The sequence below is a fragment of the Arvicola amphibius genome, chromosome 1 (assembly GCF_903992535.2).
Source record: "Arvicola amphibius chromosome 1, mArvAmp1.2, whole genome shotgun sequence".
NCBI lineage: Eukaryota > Metazoa > Chordata > Mammalia > Rodentia > Cricetidae > Arvicola > Arvicola amphibius.
This window is the reverse complement of record NC_052047.1, coordinates 64,908,867-64,927,281: the sequence shown is the minus strand read 5'-3', so window position 1 is coordinate 64,927,281 and position 18,415 is coordinate 64,908,867. Positions and strand designations below refer to the sequence as shown.

Genomic DNA, 18,415 nt, shown 5'->3' with positions numbered 1-18,415 from the left:
TGGCCTGCAGGCATACATGTAGACAGAATATTGTATACATAATAAATAAATAAATAAATAAATAAATAAATAAAATTTTTTTAAAAAAAAGAATCCTAGCAGATGGAGAGGTAGACTGATCTGTAGTTGGAGGCCAGTCTAGTCTACAGAGTGAGTTCCAGGACAGCTAGGGCTACACAGAGAAACCCAGTCTCAGAAAAAAAAAAAAAAAAAAAAAAAAAAAAAAGACGTGGTTCCTTACATCACTGAACACAATCAAGATAATCCTCCACAGGTAAGCCCAGAGGTCTGTCTCCTGGGTGATTAGTTGAACACTAGAGCAAAACCTGAGGACTTCCTACTGATGACAATTGTTTTGGTTTCATAAGAACCTTCTTAACTGTCTCCTGATAGCTTCCAGCCAGATGACTCCAGGAACACCTTGCTCTGCCTCCGTGAGGGACTTGTACTAGAATCAAGAATTCTGTCTCCCACCTGAGTCTCTAGAGGGACTCTACCTACCTGTCCTCCAGCTGCAGGAATGGGATGGTGCTTTACCTATATCCTACCTGCTTTGCTTTGCTTGTGCTCAGTCCCTCAAACACATTAGTCTCCTTTCTCTATTGGTGGGATTTGCTCTTTAGTGCTTTCTTGCCACACCCTCTTGGAAGCTTGCAAAGCTGAGCGCGGGCTGGACCATAAGCTTCTTCTGAGAAGAAGAGTGACAAATGGCACACGGCCTGTTCTTGCTTCCGTGCAGGCCGACTAGAAACACCAGCACCTGTCCGCTCAGTGAGCTGTGCCTTGCTGACTCATCCAGCTCAGAGAAGAAATACCCTTGGACATTAGGAAGTGTTTTGAAGTGACTACTAACTTAATGTTCTTTTAGTTTCTTTTTCTTTTTCTGGTGTGTGTGTGTGTGTGTGTGTGTGTGTGTGTGTGCGCACATGTGTTTGTGTGTGTGTATGGGTGGGTGGGTGTGGGTGTGAAAGATGTATGTACATGTTCACGTGAGTGTGTGTGCACTTGCATGCAGGTGGAGGTCAGAGGTTTGCATCAGGTGTCTTTCTTGATCTGCCTCCATTTTATATTTGAGGCAAGTTCTTTAACTGAATCTGTAGCTCATTGATCCTGCTAGGCTGGCTGGCCAGTGAACCTCAGGATCTGCTTGTCTCTGCCCCCCAAACCCTGGGGTTGAAGATGTGTAACTATGATCCAGCCTTCTTGGAGATGCTAGTAATCTGAGCTCAGCTCCTCAGGCTTGTGTGACAGGCCTGTGGAGAAGGGCTGCCTCCCCAGCCCAGCAGTGTGCAGACGAGGGCAGAGGGATGTCATCTCAGGTTGGACAAGAGTCTTAGAAGAGGATCACAGGAAGCAGGAGCTGTGCAGTAATCAAGGTTAAAGCAGTTAATCCGACAGTAGATAAGGGAGTACTTAATTTCAGATGCTTTTGACGAGGCCAATAACCTTGGGACCAAAAACTCCGAAAGGAAAGTTTGGGAGATTGGCTAATACTAGATGTAAAAATCCTAAACAAGATATTAGCCAAGGTATTAGCAATCTGAGTGCAGTAATTTTTATTTTAGGGACACATTGGTTGGTATTTAAAAATTTTAACACCCCCCCCCCACCGTGTATGTGTGTGTAAGTTACTACATTAACAGAGTAAAGTAAAAAACTTTACATATTTCTCAACAGGCAGGAAAGGCATTTGGTAAAATTCACTACCCATGTGTAGTGAAACAGAAGTTACCAATGTAAAGGTGGAAGGGAGCACCTAGGTCCCACAGTCCTCAGAGTGGCCTGGTGTACACTGTACTAAGCTTTCCCTTTGAGACAGGGGCAAGACACAAGTGACTGCCTTTCCATTCACAGTTGTACTGGCAGTGTAGTTGATGCACACGGGAAATAAAAATAATAGAAATGTGAAATGCTTGCAAAAAGGAAATAAAATGTTACTATTATCAAGTGATTAAAAATTATCAAAGAAAATCCCATGATGTCTCAGTTACTCAGCACAATGAGTAGGATTTAGCAAGGTTGCTGGACACATGGATCCTGTACAACAGTCAATTATGAACACAGCTAGAAGATGACCTGTAGATTCAATGCAATGTATTCTTTTTCAAGTTTGTTAACATACAATTGTGCATATTTATCATGTGATAAAGTGCTTGCCTAGTACTTGCCTAGCATATTCATCACAGATGCCCTGGGTGCTATCGCAGCACGCACGCACACACACAAAAACAAATTCCAACTTAAGACCTGCTTCTGTCTCTGTGTTTCTTTTTGTGTATGTGTGGGTGTTTCTGTGTGTACTTGTATGAGGAGTCTGGAGGACATCCTCAGGTGCCATTCTTCAGGCATCGTCCAGCCTCTTTTTGTGATAGGATCTCACTAACCAGCAGCTTCAGGCTGCAGGGATCTGCTCTCTTTGACTCCTAGTACAGGGCCAATATATATATGGGTTCTGGGAATGGAATTCAGGTTCTTGTGCTTTTCAAGAAAGTACTTGACTGGCTAAACCATATCCACAGTCTGGTGGTCCTTTGAACTATTTGTTTGTTTGTTTGTTTGTTTGCTCAGCCCAAGTCTTGCCACGCTTGGCTTGCAGGTCAACTCCCAAGGTCGGGTGGCAGTTTGAGCAGTGAAAAGTGGAAGGCGAGGCAGAGGGTGGGCTACCTGGAAAACCTCAGGTCCTCTTACTGCCTGCCCTGACTGACTTCTGTTTATGGAGCCAAGAGATGAGGACACAGATGCTTATGCAACGCTCTTCCCAAGGGTGCTGGGAACAGCAGCCATCTCTAATAATTTATCAATGTATGGATTTTCTGCTTTTCCAAAACTCTGCAGAGTCTAGGAAGCACAGTGAGAAAAACCCAGCAAACTGCACAGAAAGGGAAGAGATCTGGGGAAGTCTAGGTTAAAGCAGCTGCACCACTGGTGGTCTTTAGCCTGGCATGCAGCCAGGAAGGAAAGCCGTGCTGGCTGAGGCTGTACACTGTGGACCCTCCTGTGGGGAGCAGGTTTGATCCTGAAGATTGACCAGTGACTGAGGGAGTTGACTGCTTTGTGCTGGCCCAGGTGATGGGAAGTTGTAGGGCCAGTCCTGGGAGGTGCAGGAAGTGCAGTCCTGGGAGGTGCAGGAAGTGCAGTCCTGGGAGGTGAGGAAGTGCAGTCCTGGGAAGAAAGCTGCGCTGAGGCCCCAGTGGAGCCTGAAGCTCTCCGAAGGCATAGCCAGGGAGCAGCTGGGACAAGAGGCATAGACCTCCCAGGAGAAGCTTGCACCCCATAAAGCTGTCTGTGCCTGGGTATCTTCTACTCTCCTTGACTGCATCACCCATGAGTTGAAATGTGATGATCTCTGGTACTGAAGAGGTGGACAGGAGTCACCTTCCATTGAAAACCATAGTTCTTTTCACTGGGGAAGTAAGATGTAGCAGGCTTTTCTTTTGGGTCACCAGCCAGTTCCCAAATAAAGACATGGAGACTTAATATTAGTTATGAATGCTCGGCCTTAGCTTATGCTTGTCCCACTAGCTCTTATAATGTAATTTGACCTATTTCTCTTCATTATGTTTTGCCTCAGGGGGTTTTAACTTTCATTCTATAAGCCCCACTCTGTGTCTGTCTGCCTGCCTGCCAGACAGTGTCCTTGGCATCTCCCTCTCGTTCTCTTATTCTCTTCTCTCCTACTCATTCTCTCTGCCCATCAGCCCTGCCTGTCCCTCTGTTGCCTAGCTATTGGCCACTCAGCTTTTTGTTAGACCAATCAAGTGCCTTAAGCAAGCAAGGCAAAACAGCAACACCTTTCATAATTAAACAAATACATCGTAACTATAACAAAACAAATATAACACACCTTTACATAGTTAAAGGGATATTCCACCGCTCACAGCAAGTTTAGTCTTGTAGCTGTTGTGGGGCCACTGTGAGAGTATGGGAAAAACCTTGACATCCTCTGAGGCCTGCTCTGATCACATGGTGGGTGACATTAGTGACCAAAGCAGTCACCATGCCTTGAGGTCTCCTGACTGTCTACTTGTCCTGAGTGCACCTCATGATCCCATGCTGAGCTTTTGGTACTGGGTCCTCTAGTAGATACCCAGTAGACATGGGTGTCCTTATTCCATGTGGAGATAGCAAAGTTCCTACAGGGTAGGGACATAAGCATTTCTTCCTTAAAAAGTTAGAACCTGGGGCAAAAGGCCAGGAGTACTGTGTCCAAGACCATGAGTGTGTGAGGACAGCAGCCAGGACATTGCCCTGGCAGGCAAGCCCTGATTGCATATTAGTCAGCTGTTCCTTTCAGGAGACTGCAGGTGCTGGATGGTAGGATTTCCTACAGCAACGGTGTTTTATCCTAGCACTAGCAACCCTGGCTAAGACAGTCTCCCTTACAGAGCATAGCTGAAGGGTTAGTTACAGGGATGTGGTTTCCCCAACAGGCTACATCTGGAAAGACTTTACTCAGCAGGGATGGAGGCTTCCCCACTGTTCATAGATGGAGCTCCCTCCCCTCATCTTGGCGTCATCAGCTTATATACTCTGCCCCCCTCTAGCAGAGTTCCATATACAAGGTGGTAGGGGGAGACAGGACACTCAGGTGGGGGGCTTGAGACCCTTCCTACCCATCCATGAGAGTATGTTAACAGTCAATAAGTCCAGCTGAGACAACCCTTTTGCAGGGAAGGGCCCAGCTGAACTCCCTTGATATTGTTTAACTCTTGCTTGACTCTGAGGACATTCGCTTACAATAGGCAGTGATGTATCCACAAAAGATCTTGAGCCCAGGGAACTGCTGTCCACATGTGGCATGGTGATAAAAATGAGACAATAAGCCAGGCTCTCTGGGTGAAGGGTGGGGCATGACTGTTTTGAGGAGGGATCTTATACTGAGCCTTCCATACTGAGAGGGAACCAGCCACAAGGAGCTCAGGTCACAGGCAGTGTGTCTGAAGGACAGGAAGGGCTGAGATGCAAGCTTGGATCTTATTCTTGGTGTGACAAAGCTTTGGATAAGTTTGTAGCAGGAAGCTGAGGGAGAGCAACTACCCTTGGGCTTGGTATGGGTGGTCCAGGCTCCCGCCTGTGCCTGGGTTAGGCTCTAGCTGTGAGAGCAGATTGCAGTCACTCTCTCAAGGTTAGTGGGGCTGTGTTTAGAAGGCCTTTAGGCAACACGTGGCAGCTGGATAGGGTCTGGAAACAAGCCTGGAGAGCAGTGCAAGAGGGAAGGACCCAGAGTCTGGACCGCAACTGGGAGTCCGGGTGGCACTGCCCTAGGCTAGGGCTCTCAGATGCAATCTGGAGGAAGCTGTCGTGTTTCCATGTGACAGGAGGAGCTGCAGCAATAGAGCCTGAGGGCAGGGTGAGTAGAAGGTAAATTGTGAGGTTCTGGGAGCTGGAGCTGGTGCTCTTGGCCTGGAGCCCAGTTAATGGCCACAGCCACATCACGCAGGCCTGTATCTCAGCTCTTTTTGTATCAGATGACCATTGAGTAGTTCAGGCAGGATTGGGGTAGCTTGCAAAGCTCAGTGTCCCCTGGGCCCTTCACAGAGAAGCCTGTTGTGTTCTTCTCTGAGCTTCCTGTAACTGTCTAGGTAGAGCCTACAGGGCTACAACAGGATAAAACCCTGTCTGCCTCCTGTGGCTCTGGATTGTTCTATAGCCTGTTAAATAATTTAAATAATTGAATGAATGAGTGAGTGAATGAATTTGTATTGTGGCGTGTGTGTGTGTGTGTGTGTGTGTGTGTGTGTGTGTGTATGCTTGTGCCATAGCATGAGTTGTGTGGGTCCCAGGGATTGATCTCATCAGGCTCAGTGGCATGTATCTTTATCCAGTGAGTCATCTTGCTGGCCCTTGTTTTGTGAGACAAGGTTTCACTGTGTAGCCTGACTGGCCCTAAACTTATAGCACCTCCTTTGCCTCTGCCTCTGGAGTGATAGGACTATAGGTGTTCACCATAAGTCTTGCCTCCACGTTGATCTTCCTTTGGCTCCCACCTTACCCTATGCGTGGGCCAGGTCTGCCTGTCCTGTGTGCCCTCATCTCTGTCCTGGCTAAAGCCAGTGTTCTAGTCTCTACTCCTTGACCTTCCAACACCCAAGGGATCTCTTGGTGGGCCTGCAGAGCACTGTGCTGGGATGAGCTGGTTTGACCTCTGTTACCTAAGCTGGAGTTGGTATAGAGTTGCCTGTTGCTGTGTGACGCCAGTACTGTTTTGCTGGTACTGGCAATGGCAGATTCTGGGCAGCAGGGGGCGCCCAAGTCACAGTTTTGCTTCCATCAAAAGTAGCCCTGTGCTCCAGATGTTGGAGAGCCATCGCGTAGTGGGAGGAGGCTTTATGTGGGTGCTTTGATACTGTCTGCAGACCCAGCCCACTCTTCTTGCTTGTCATACTCACAATCCCCAGCAAAGCATGCAGAAACCCCACATGAGAGCCAGGTCAGGACACAAGGGGAAGTACCTTTGTGACATTTGGCAGGTTTGTTTGCTTCTACTGCAGCCTCCCTGAACTGAGATGCTAGCAGTTGCAAAGTGTGTAACTGCCTCTAGAATGACTCCACAAATAACTCAAAATAAACTCTTTTTTCTTATTTCTTAAATCTATCCTTCCCTGTTTCCAAAAATTTGGATTAGTTTGGTCTTTCATACTCCTATCCTCTCTTCCTTTATGTGGGGAATTACCATGACTCTTTACTCACTCAGACACACAATAGGGGATCTCACTGCCCGGAGTATTTCCCCATTCAGTTGCTGCTCATGGGGCCGTTCCATTTCCTACACTGTTTATCTCTGGGAACACAGCAGCCAGGAGAAGCTGATGAGGTGCAGGCCATGGAGAGCATCAGGCCAGAGGGAGGTGGGCTGCTCTGGCAAAGTGGGCAAGAGCAAGAGGCACCGAGGGTCAGGAGGCCATGCTCTGCCGTGACGGTGCTGGCAGGTGGAGAACACTCAGCCTGGCAGCCTCTCCAGCTGTCTGGTTGGCAATGCTCGGATGAAGAATGGGAGGCTGGGGAGCCCTTTTTTTTTGCCTAGAACTTTTTGGAGCCCACCTCCCATGAGCTCTCACTTCCACTTGGCCTTGGTCTCCTGCCCTCTGATACTGCTGTCACTTTGCTCTTGTCCCTGTGGTTCTGGCCAGCGCCTCATCCACATCCCTGTGTACTCCAGTTTCCTTATTCCAAGTGCTGGCTCTGGGGCGAAGGTGGGGTGAGGCCCCTCCTGGGATCCTGTGGGCACTTAGTAGGTACCTCTTGTCTCACCAAGTAGCAATAGTCTGGGTACTCTAGGTTGAGTACTCCACCTGACACCATGGCTTCCTGATCTGCCGTGTGGTGGCTTTCACTCTCCTCTGGACTCCAGGTCGCTGATGTGAGGGGTGGCTTAGCCTAGCTGCTGGATAGTGAGCTGGTGCCCAGTGAGCTTTCTGCTCACATCTTATTGTCTGGTCCTGGCTTCCTGTTCCTAAACTGGCCATAGGCTCAGCTCTGTGAGAGCTGCGCTGGGGCTGATCTGACAGGCAGCTAATCAACCCTTGCTCAGAGCACGTGTGGGTCAGGAAACAGCAGGACGGCAGAGTTCTGGGTGTCGGCCTGGTTGTCTTCTAGGCCTGTCCTCAGACGAAGAGGCCAGTCTCAGCCTTAGCAATGACCTCATCAGCTAGGCCAAACCGCAGGTACGAGGAGAAGAGAAGATATGGCCTTAAGTCTCCAGGCTGCTTGTGACTGAGCCATAGCATCCATACTGACAAGATCCTATTGTTTTCTTCCTTTCCTGCCCCTGACTGAACATACCTAGGATGCAGGCATTCTGTTAGAGATAATGAAAGCAAGCACCTAGACCTTTCTGTATAAAGTTATTGAGTGCTATATGGCTGGGTTGTCTCTCAGCGTCGCAGCAGGTTCCTGTGCGTGTTAACCACACCTGGTACATATGTACCTCCATCATTCATAGCTGTTTCTAGGGTCTGGAGGGCTGGTGGACTGGGATGTACTGTCCTGCACCCCTTCCAAGACTCTATCAATTTGTGCTAGGTCCTCAGACAATTGCCACTCTGACTGCTCTGTGTCACTTAGACTCTGGCATGGACACAGTTCCCTGTGCCAGTAACCACTGGACTCACAGGAGACCACAGCCTCCAGGCTGCCCACAGAGCACAGGTGGTGCTCCCTTCCAGCAAGGAACAGCTCTGCAGAGGGAGGACTGGGCTGTCTGGACCATCTCTAGCTGTGGAAGCCAGTCCCCGTGTTTGCTTCTTCCATTGTAAATCCCCGTCTGGGTGCTAGCTGTGCTCGGGGTGGGAATGAGGGTGGTGCACATGAGCCCTGCCTCTTGCTGCTTTCCCTGGCTCTGTTCCTGTGTTCATGACTGCATCTCTCCAGAAAGCCTAAGTCTAAGGAGACTTGAGCTGTTGCAGGTTCTCATCCTGGCCAGCAGTCACTGTAACTTCTACATGGAAGGGCAGGGAAGGTGTTGTGGATTCGGCCTTGTGATCACACAGCTCTCTCGGAATAGCAAAGGTGATACTGGCCCTAGGTGTTCCCATCTGGTAGCCTGACACAGACACAAGACCTGGCCCAGTCTAAGGGCCAGAGGCACTGCATTTGTGATTTCTGGGGTCATTGTGATCCATCAGGTTCACACATTCCTGGGATGTTCATCCTTGGGAAGCAAGCATAGCCAATCATGTATCACAGATGCTGCGTGGAGGTGGAGGGGTTTTTAGGAACGTACTAGATCCTGCTGGCTGCCACCAAGGAAGCGCGTGCATATGGAGCAGGCTTATAATAGAATCAGCAGCAACTGTAATTAAGGTTGCAAACCATACCACGCCGCTAAAACACAAATTCTCTGCAGCTGTTGTGCTGAGAAATTACCCCTATCAGCTAGTGTTGCTCTTCAGATTCGGTAGAGGAAATGCTTTAAAAATGATCTCACAGGGTGACTTATATATAAATGGCTCTTATGTATGAGTCGATCAAGATAGCAAGATAGCGTCTGAGTCTCTGGCAGACCACAGCTTCCTCAGTGTCCTGTTGCTATGGGTGATGAAGGGAGCACATGGAACTGAAATGTCTGAACTTTTCTGACATGCACAGGCACGGTGCTGTGTCGCATGGGGTTTTAGATCCAGGTGCCTGACGTGTTCTGGACATTTTCTTGTCTTAAGATGAATTTGGAAAAGGGGCTGTCAGATGATTCGGACGTTTTTACTGACCTTCAGGTAAGTGATCCAGCTGCTGTGTGTTGTGTAAACGGATGTCTATAAGAAAGCTTACATCCGGGTTACTGCTTTATTTCTACCTGTTCTGGGAATAGTAGTTGTGGAATTTCCAGGTGCTTTGAAGTGTAAGCTTTGAAGCTGCTTTCCTTGGGTCCTGAGAGAGAGCCGTAGAGTGAGTACCACACCAACAACCAGTGACCGCACCAGTGCAGGACTGGGCTGTTGAGCTAGGTCGGAGTGATGGGGGAGTGTGGGACTCAGACCACAGCCCAGTGCAGGGCTGTCTGTTTGGCTGCTTGGGACATTGGTTCCTCCTAACCCTTTGGGAGCCTGTCTGAAGGCACCAACATTTATCTTTTAGTTACCCATAGTAATTCTAGCAGCTCTTAAAGTGCTAGTGAATGTTCTCTTGCAATACTGTGTTTCAAGTGGATAAATACTAACATTTCTCTTCTTGTTAAATTGCTAGCTTGTAGCTCACATTTCAAAATATAGCAAATTGGCTCTGCAGGAACATATCGACAAGTACTGAAGTTTAATGTTTGGTTATTATAGGAGGGCATAGAGTGGAACGTGTTATAGAGTGTTTTTTTTTTTTTAAAAAAAGTTAGAGCACAAAAAGCATTTTTCTTTTTTTGATAGTCCCATGTTGTTAGGAAGATAAAAATAAATTTAAGCTTATATAGAAGATTGTCATTAATTCCTGGGTACTGATTTCAATTTTTTTTTCCCTGGGAATTGCTTAATCTTTCTTCCTAATATCTAATTCACACTTCCTGGAGTAAAAGTTGCTAGAATATCAGTGGCAGGTGTGGGTGTATACATTAGTGCACAGGAGGATGGCTCTACCCGCCAGGTGTGGGTGTACACATTAGTGCACAGGAGGACGTCTATACCCGCCAGGTGTGGGTGTACACATTAGTGCACAGGAGGATGGCTCTACCTGCCAGGTGTGAGTGTACACATTAGTGCACAGGAGGATGGCTCTACCCGCCAGGTGTGGGTGTATACGTTAGTGCACAGGAGGACGTCTATACCCGCCAGGTGTGGGTGTATACGTTAGTGCACAGGAGGACGTCTATACCCGCCAGGTGTGGGTGTAGAATGCTAGTGCACACTAGGACAGCCGTACCCTTCCATTTCCCTCAGGGCCAGAACTGGTCTCATGGGTTAGGGCTGGGTTTCCAGGGTAGAGCAGCTCCCACCGGGTTGGGTATGGTTAGGTGGCATGGTTGTGTTTGATGTGCTGACACCTCCCTGCTTTCTAGCCGTTTCTTCCCCACCGGGCACTGGCCAGCTAAGTCAAGTGGCTCATGGGGGCCGAGACAGATGCTCCCTAACCCTTTGGTGTTGGATGTAAAGTGGAGAGACTGTTCTTAAACCCCAGGTCCCAAGGGAATCTCTCTTAAAGTTTAAAATGGGGTGCTCTAAATACTGGGGTTCTGTGTATAGTCTACATGGCTCGCTGCAGCCTTTCTTAAAGTGCAGGTGGCTGTGCTTTCTTTGCCCTTAGGCAAGGAGCTCTCTAGTTTTCCTAGTCCAGTATCTCTCAGGGCACATGGGCAGCTAGGTGGATGGAAATTAGAGCCAGAGAGCCAAGAGTCTCTCAGTGGCCAGAAATACTGACCATGACTCCTCAGGTTATACATGGGCTGGACTGCGTGGCCATTAGATGTATCCTGGGCACTGGTATGAGCTACTTAAGGAGAGTAAAACCTATAGTCAAAAGAAGTATGAGTTATCATAGGAAAACAACATGTCCAATCTGCCCACACCCTCTTAGGGTCTCCCTTCTCCTGAGTGATCTGTTGGGAGGAGCAGTTGTACCTGGAAGCATTTAAAGTTCTGTGTGGAGTGAGGTGACAGCACATCCCATGGGTGGGATGCTATTTCTTCCTCAGGCCTCAGATGTCAGGAACAGAAGGTTGGGCTATGTGGTCATCATTATGGGAGAGTGGCCATTAGGTTGTATTGAGTGCTGTTTAATATTTGAAAATGAAAACTGGTTCTAGTGTAAAGAAAACAAGGGACTTTTCTTTCTTGGTTGTATGGAAGGCCCACTGTCTCCTTAGGGTGGTGAATAGAACTTCAGTGGGTAACCCGTACAGGGCATGCACAGGCTCCTGCTGGGGGTTCTCTTGCCTGTATGGCTGGAGCTGTACCCACGGCACAGCAAAAGACCTTTGAGTTTGGTGAAGGTAGAGCCTTGTTGGGACATGGGGAGGTAAATGAATAGCACGGAAGATAAGCGTGCCAAGGGAACTTGGGCTGTGTGGCTGAGGGGTGACTCAGATACCAGTGTCCAGAGTGTCCATTGCCTCTCATGTCTGGAACCTTTTGCCTGTCCTCATCTGCCTGTCCTCTATGAGAAGAGACTGGGCATTGATGAGGGGCTGTGGCCGACAGCATTGGAGCTGGCACTGTTGGTGTGCTTAGCAGTGATGAGTGCAGCTCAGTTGGTGGCAGCCGTGGGACGTGAGAAATGCAGGCGATGTGTTTGAGGTTGCCTCTGCCTGGCTCTTGCTGAGCCTTTGTGGGCTGAGTTTGAAGTATATTATGGAGTCTCTTTTTCCCCCTTTGAGTTTCTCTTTTAGTCAAATTAGATTCTCTCTGCCATGCAGAGCTCTGAAATGATGTTCTGACCAGGGTTGAGTGCAGAATGTGGCAGACCCACAGTTTTCTGGAGTGTGCAGCAGGGTGAAGCTGGTCAGCTGCCTGTGGGATTGAAAACATTAGGAAGCAAGGCGCAGCCAGTGCTTCACACATGACTGTGTCCCTTAGGTGGACTCAGCAGCGTTCACAGGAGCAGCTTGTTTGCACTAGGAAAAATACATGGGTAGATGTCCACAGACGTGTTTTCCTAGCAGTAAAAAGTAAAATCGTGTAAAGTTGCTTTGATGCACGTTGATTGAGTGCTGCTGCTGTGTCCAGGCTGTGGCCTGGCAGTGGCTGGCTAAGATGCTACAGTGAGGAGTCACAAGAATATGCTTCTGCAGAGTCACGTCCCCTCCTGGTCCTGCAGGTCCAGCCCCTCCACCATGTAAGGTGTTGTCCCTCACTCTGTCTGTCTTTGTCAGCACAAGGTTTATTCCAGACCATGAAACTATGTTACCTACAGCATTGCCACCCCCAACCTCCACAGCCTTCACTGCCTCTCTTGGCCACTGAACCCTCCACACATCCCTGTCTCCCCTTAGATATCTGGGAACCCCACCAGACTTGATTCATCGCCCACCCTTATATCTGCTCCCATAGCTAAGGAAAGGTTAGCCCCTGTCCTCTGACTCAGGCCTTGACACTCTGATTCTTTACATCAGCAGCTGTGAACTTGACCTTCAGACTCCTAGCCAAGTTCGCATGTTCTCACCTCCCCTCGCTTTTCCCTGACTTGGAGTGTGGATCCCATGCTGGAGTCTATGGGCCTTTGGCAGATCTATGGACAAGGGACTTCACTGAAGGGCTGAGTGGGCTGATCTCTGTGTTCAGTTTCATAAAGAGGGCCTGGCATTTCAGATGCAGGTGGTCAGCCGTGTCTGTGTGTAAGTGTGAGCGTTCTAGCATGTGTTTCCCTGCACACTGCCCATTTTGATCACAGAGACTGCCTGTGATCTGTGCCTCAGCTGGGGCTCCTTGGAGTCTGTGGAGCCACCCTTCTGATTCCACAGCCAAAGAGCCCTAGAGCACACAGGACCTGGCTAGGTTTCCAAACATGGCCAGAGAGAGCAATCAGGGGCCATCCAGAGGAGGTGCAAGTGTACCTGAGTCCAGGTAAGGAAACCTGCCAGGTGAGACTGCTGTGTAACCTGGGGCAACAGCTCCACACTGGGTTAGAGCATGCAGCCACCAGCCGTCCTCAGATTAACCCCCATGTGGGAGGTAGGTATATATCCTGTTAGAGCCTGGGAACCCAAATGTACACATGCCCACAAACAGACGCTCAGAGATGCTCGCATGCACATAATACACTGTTCCGATTTGATCTTTGCTGAAGTAATAAAACACCCTGACCAAAAGCAACTTAGGTTTTCCCAGCTTATACTTCCAGGTCACAGTCCACTACTAAAGGAACCAAAGCCAGGAACTTCTTATAGTAAAGGCAATGTCAACAAAACAAAAAGACAATCTCTTAGGTAGGAGAGTATTTGCAAGCCATGTACATGCTACCCAATAAGGGTTAGTAACAGAAATATATGAGAAACTCAAATAGCTAAATATCAACAAGAAAAAAATCAAAACAAAACAAAAAATTTTACTTATAGGCTGGGTGTATTAGTGAAGCCTTTAATCCCAACACTCCAGTGGCAGGGGCAGAAGCAGGCAAATCTCTGTGAGCTTAAGGCCAGCCTGGTCTACATTGTGCGTGCCAGGCCAGCCAGTGCTGCGTAGTGAGACCCTGTCTCAAAAAATAAAAGTAAATAAATCCTTCTTGCAAAATGGCAGAGGAGCTGGTTTTTTGAGTAACATGTGCAGACCATGTCACATGTGCCCTTCACCAGATGAAACAGTATGATGCTATCTGACGCCTGCCTTCACAGTGTTAAAGGGCAAAACTGTAGGCCAGGGCGGGAGTTGGTGGGGTGGGAATCTGCAGCCAATATGCAAGCAGTGTAGAGTTTCCTTTGAAACTTAGATCCGAGACACAGCACCACTGTCAAGCCCATTGCAGCATTAATCCCATAGCCGAGATACAGAAATAACCCAAATACCTGCAATGACCAATGAATGAGGAATAAAGCAAATGTGATGTATATATGACAGCTGCCATTTGTGACAACATCGAGCCATCTTAGGCTGACTGAAGTCTGCCAGACAGAAAGCCGGCTCCTCCATGGTCTTCGTGGCATGGTGGAATCTAATAAGGGCTAAAGTCCTGAAGCAGAGTAGAAGAGTGGCTGTCAGGGCGAGAGGGAGTGGGGGCAGGGAGACAACACATTAGTAAAGTACTGTGGCCTCAGGGATGCCCATGCTTATTGATACCTTGTAAGGTGAGGATACCCTGTCTGGTTATGGTGATCATGCTGTCGTGGGTTTGTACTCAAAATAGTATGCTATGCACTTAAGATATGCATGGTCTTTTTCTGCATAAGAAAGCCATAACCACAAACTCCAAGGGCGAGTGACCCATGTCAGTCCTTCGTGTGCAGTTTGTCTTTTCACACGTTTTACAGTGAAAGTGCCGAGCCTGGGACAGTGCTGTGGAAACCGCTTGCATTGTTTGCAGTGGCACTGATGACGCGGCATTGTGTCTCACCACAGGTTAGCCCACAGTGTCCTCCTTCCCATGCCCTCGGGGGTGTGAGGTACACCTCTGGTTATTCTGGCTCCTCCTGCTCGCCCTCCTTGGGGAACACAGGCCAGCCCAGTCAGGTCCTGCAGCACAGCATGAGTGCTGTGCTAAACCTGTGTTGTGAATGCGCCGTCCCTCTGCTGCCCCAGGAGATAAATGTTCTGAGCAGGTGACTAGTTTACCGCTGTGACAACATCCTTCGGGGCTGTTAGGAATCCCAAGGAAAAGGGAAATGAGTTGGGAGCTTCTGCCTCTTCCCCTTCGCCTCCTCACCCCTCCCTTACCTCCAACCATGGCCCTTCTTCCCTCTTCTAATGGCACTGTTCATTTCTCCATGATGTCATGACTGTGTCATTTTGCTGAGACCTTTCTAGGAGGTGAAACTGCTGATGTTTCTACTGATTCCTTTAAAAGGGTGATTTGTTTATTTTACATGCATGAGTGTTTTGTCTACATGGGTGTTTGTGCACCATGTATGTGCCTTTTGCCTGTGGAGGTCAGAAGAGGGCTCCAGATCCCCTGGAACTGGAGTTACAAACAGTTGTGAGTAACCCTGTGGGTGCTGGGCATTTAACCCTAGTCCTCTAGAAGAGCTGCCAGTGCTCTTAACTCCTGAGCCATCGTTCCAGCTCACATTTCCATGGACTCTGGCCTGTGTGGGCCTCCTTGGATATGGCAGAGTTTGTACTCTGGTGTTGCACATATAGGGGCTCCTGAAGGTGGGGTTATCCTCCTGCTTCCCAGAGTATTGTGCCCTGTGCCTGCCTCAGAACAGCTTCCTTGAGGCCTATGCCAAAAGAGTGGGACATCTCAGATGAGACAGAGTGGGTGACAGTACTGTGGCCAGGCTCATTTGGAGCCCCTCACTAGAGGCCATGGCTTTTGCCCATTGCTCTCAATCCCCTGCCTATCTTCTCTTTCTCAAGGACTCTGGCTTTTGTAACAGTAACATATTAGAAAGTACACATCTCTGTACTGGCTTTTTCCTATAAATTAAAACTGTTTTAGAAATTGAAAGTTTCCCTTCCCAAAAAGGTGTCTCTTGACCTTGGCTCAGTGCTGGCAGATGGATACACTGCTTTGCTCATTCCCACTGTTGTTTTCCTCATGGGCATTGAAAGCCATCTTCTCACTGCCTGTCTCTGGTTTCCCAGCCCCTGTTCCTAGGCCTATGCTTCCATAACTGTGTGTGTTGACATTTCCTGGTAAGTGTGTTCAGTCAGCTATGATTTAAGGGCCTGCATTTGTCTTGAGTGACACAAGGTGACACCTTGTTGAGGTTTAGACTCTAAGACTGACAGGATTTCTGAATGTGCACCACAACAAGGGTCTTCTTCACAGTCCTCAGGAAGAGCTGGCTCTGGTGTCTTTCAGCCTCACTGTGGTGGCAGATGCCATGTCATGGCATGGGAACCCCAGCCTGTAAAGGAGGCCAGCATACAGGATGGATGCATACTGCTCATACACGTCCAACAAGGTGGGGCTGGGGTAGCATCGCAGTTAAGAGCATTGGCTGCTTGGGGACATGGGTTCAGTACCCAGCACCTACACACACAGCAACTCAGTCATTTTACCTCCAGTTCCAGGGTTACAGACAAATCTGATGCCCTCTTATGGCCTCTGAGGTCACCAGGCACACAAAGTGGTAAACAGACATACAGGCAGGCAAAATAGCCACATACATTAATTAAAAATTAAAGATTAATTAGATGCATCCTATTGGTGGCTAAGGAACAGTTATGCCCAAATCCGCAATCCACGGAAGGCGATAAGGAAACCAAGAGTCCTGTGTGTGAACACAAAGAGCCTTTGTTTTAATCAAGTTTGCAAACTCGGTCTCTCCGCATGTCCAACGTATTGGAATAACTGGAGAGCCCCGAGCTCAGTTAGAATAGGGTTTTATAGTAGTAAAGGTGGGGGTGAGGGGTTTCTGAGTCTTAAGACTCCGGATTGGCCTACATTCGTCTAGGGTTTCCTGGTGATTCTGAGCTGCAGGTGTTTCTAGCTACAGTGCTTGGAATGCCAGGAATTTCCTTTGAATGGTCTGTTCTTGGGTAGGGGTCGGGTGATCTCAGCTTGTGGTTCCTCCTGCAGCCCAGCACGTCTCTGGGTAAACAACTGAGACTCCAGCCTCCATTGAAATTCATCGTTGGCCAGAGTCCCAGGTGATAATGGTTGGAAGAAATAAAGAACTTCCTTTGGGTGACCTGCCCAGACTTAGATTATCTCTCATGGCTGGCCCTCACAGAACCTGGATTCCCTAGACCTACGATTTTATGGGTGCAGACCCCATCACAGGTTGTAGCAGTCACAGTAAGAAGTGACTTCTCTCTATGTGCCATGACAGTCTTTTGGTCATAGGTGGAGGCTGGCCATCAAGGTGGACCCATTGAGTCCTTCATCATGTATCCTAGCAGGGTAGCAATAGGGGCTCCTCGGTATCAGCCACGATGGATCGAGAGTACTATCTGACTGCCCGATAGGCCTGGACGTGGGATGTCGAGTCGGACAGGAAATGCACAAATCCAGGTGCCCTGGTGGGTTGTATATCATATATCCGTTGACTTCCCTGGGGAGAGTGGATAGTGTCTTATGGCCATTAGTTCTAGGTGTTCCTGTTAGCTGCCACTGAAGTGTCAGCTGGACGCCCCGTGAGTAGATTATTTTACTAGAGGAGTCTTACAGGATGCCCGGGGGACCCAGGTCTGGTGTGAGGCAGGCTCTATTCACTTGCTGTCTGCCTCTGGCTGCACCTTAGAAGCCCGGTTCAGATGAGACCTGAATGCTATGGCAAAAATGGTAGAACCTTGGAGAGGTAAAGCTGGGAAGGCTTTGTAATTGATCCAGGAAGCTCTAGGTAGAGCCGCCCATAGCCCAGGCCACAGGAGGGAAAGTTTTCTGGCATCTTGGCATGCTGCAGACATGAAAGCAGTGGTCTGGACCTGCTGTGTGTCACAGGCCTCCTGAGCCACCCCGGCACTCTGCTGTCCTGCCTGCTCTTGGGGAGGAGCCATACTGCCGCCAGGACCCTAGCCACAGGCTTCACTGGCTCTTCCACGCTCCTTCTTCTCCTGCCGGGTCCCTCTGCTGCCCCTGGGATGCCTGGCTCCTTATCCATCTGCCTTTTCCTGGGCCACTCACCACCTACCTGACCACTGGCAAGTGTCCATGTGAGCCCAGGCTGGGCTCCTGCAGAGAACTGCCGACAGCTTTTATTCCAGAGGATCAGCCTTTCTGCCTGGTAGTTCTTAGCAACCCCCCAACTCTTTAATCTGCCCCCAGGCATTTCCCCAGAACTGTAGTAGCCACTCTTCCAAGGGGGAGTGGCAGGGCGGGGTGGGGGAGGTGGTGGTTAGGGACACGCACATTCCTGTTCTGCCTTCTCACAGCTCTGGTCTCACTGGAGTGGAGGTAACACTAGCCTGAGCTGAATAGTATCTGCTCCTGAGCCCCTGCCCTGCAAGGTGCCCTCACTGGGGCACTAATCTTAAGCTGTTATCACACGGTCTGTTAATAAGACTGTGATGTCAGACATGCTGGGATCTGTTCTTTTCAAGTGAAAATGACGGCAACTTCCTCTTAGAGGGAGTCACCAGCTGGGGCGGAGTTGGAGCCCCAAGGCTTGACTCACTGTCTGCTTCTCTCAGCGCCTACCTGGGTAGCTGGGAGTCGCCCAGGACCTTGGAGGAAGTGAAGCGCTGTTCCCTGAATCTTGTCATGAGATGTAATTAACTCATGTCTCTCTCTCTTTTTTTTCAGTCTGCAACTGTGTCTGATGGTGGTAAGTCATATTTTATTTTTCTTATTGCCGTTTTCAAATTATGAAAATATATCTGCCATTTGATATACTCAGTAAGATGCTTTCTCTGTCTTTTCCCTGTGGGAGGGTCTCAGTTGGAGTTTCACTGGTGGGCAG

General features: G+C 48.9%; 1 protein-coding gene across 3 annotated transcripts in view; it reads left to right on the top strand.

Moving 5' to 3' along the window:
* Rgs12 (regulator of G protein signaling 12) overlaps window positions 1–18,415 on the top strand; it is a 92,174-nt gene that overhangs the window by 40,783 nt on the left and 32,976 nt on the right. For all 3 annotated transcript variants that reach the window (XM_038313264.1, XM_042054170.1, XM_038313269.1), the window contains exon 4: window positions 18,259–18,280. In XM_038313264.1, the coding sequence (XP_038169192.1) occupies window positions 18,259–18,280 (22 nt within the window). The remainder of the gene's footprint in view (window positions 1–18,258; window positions 18,281–18,415) is intronic.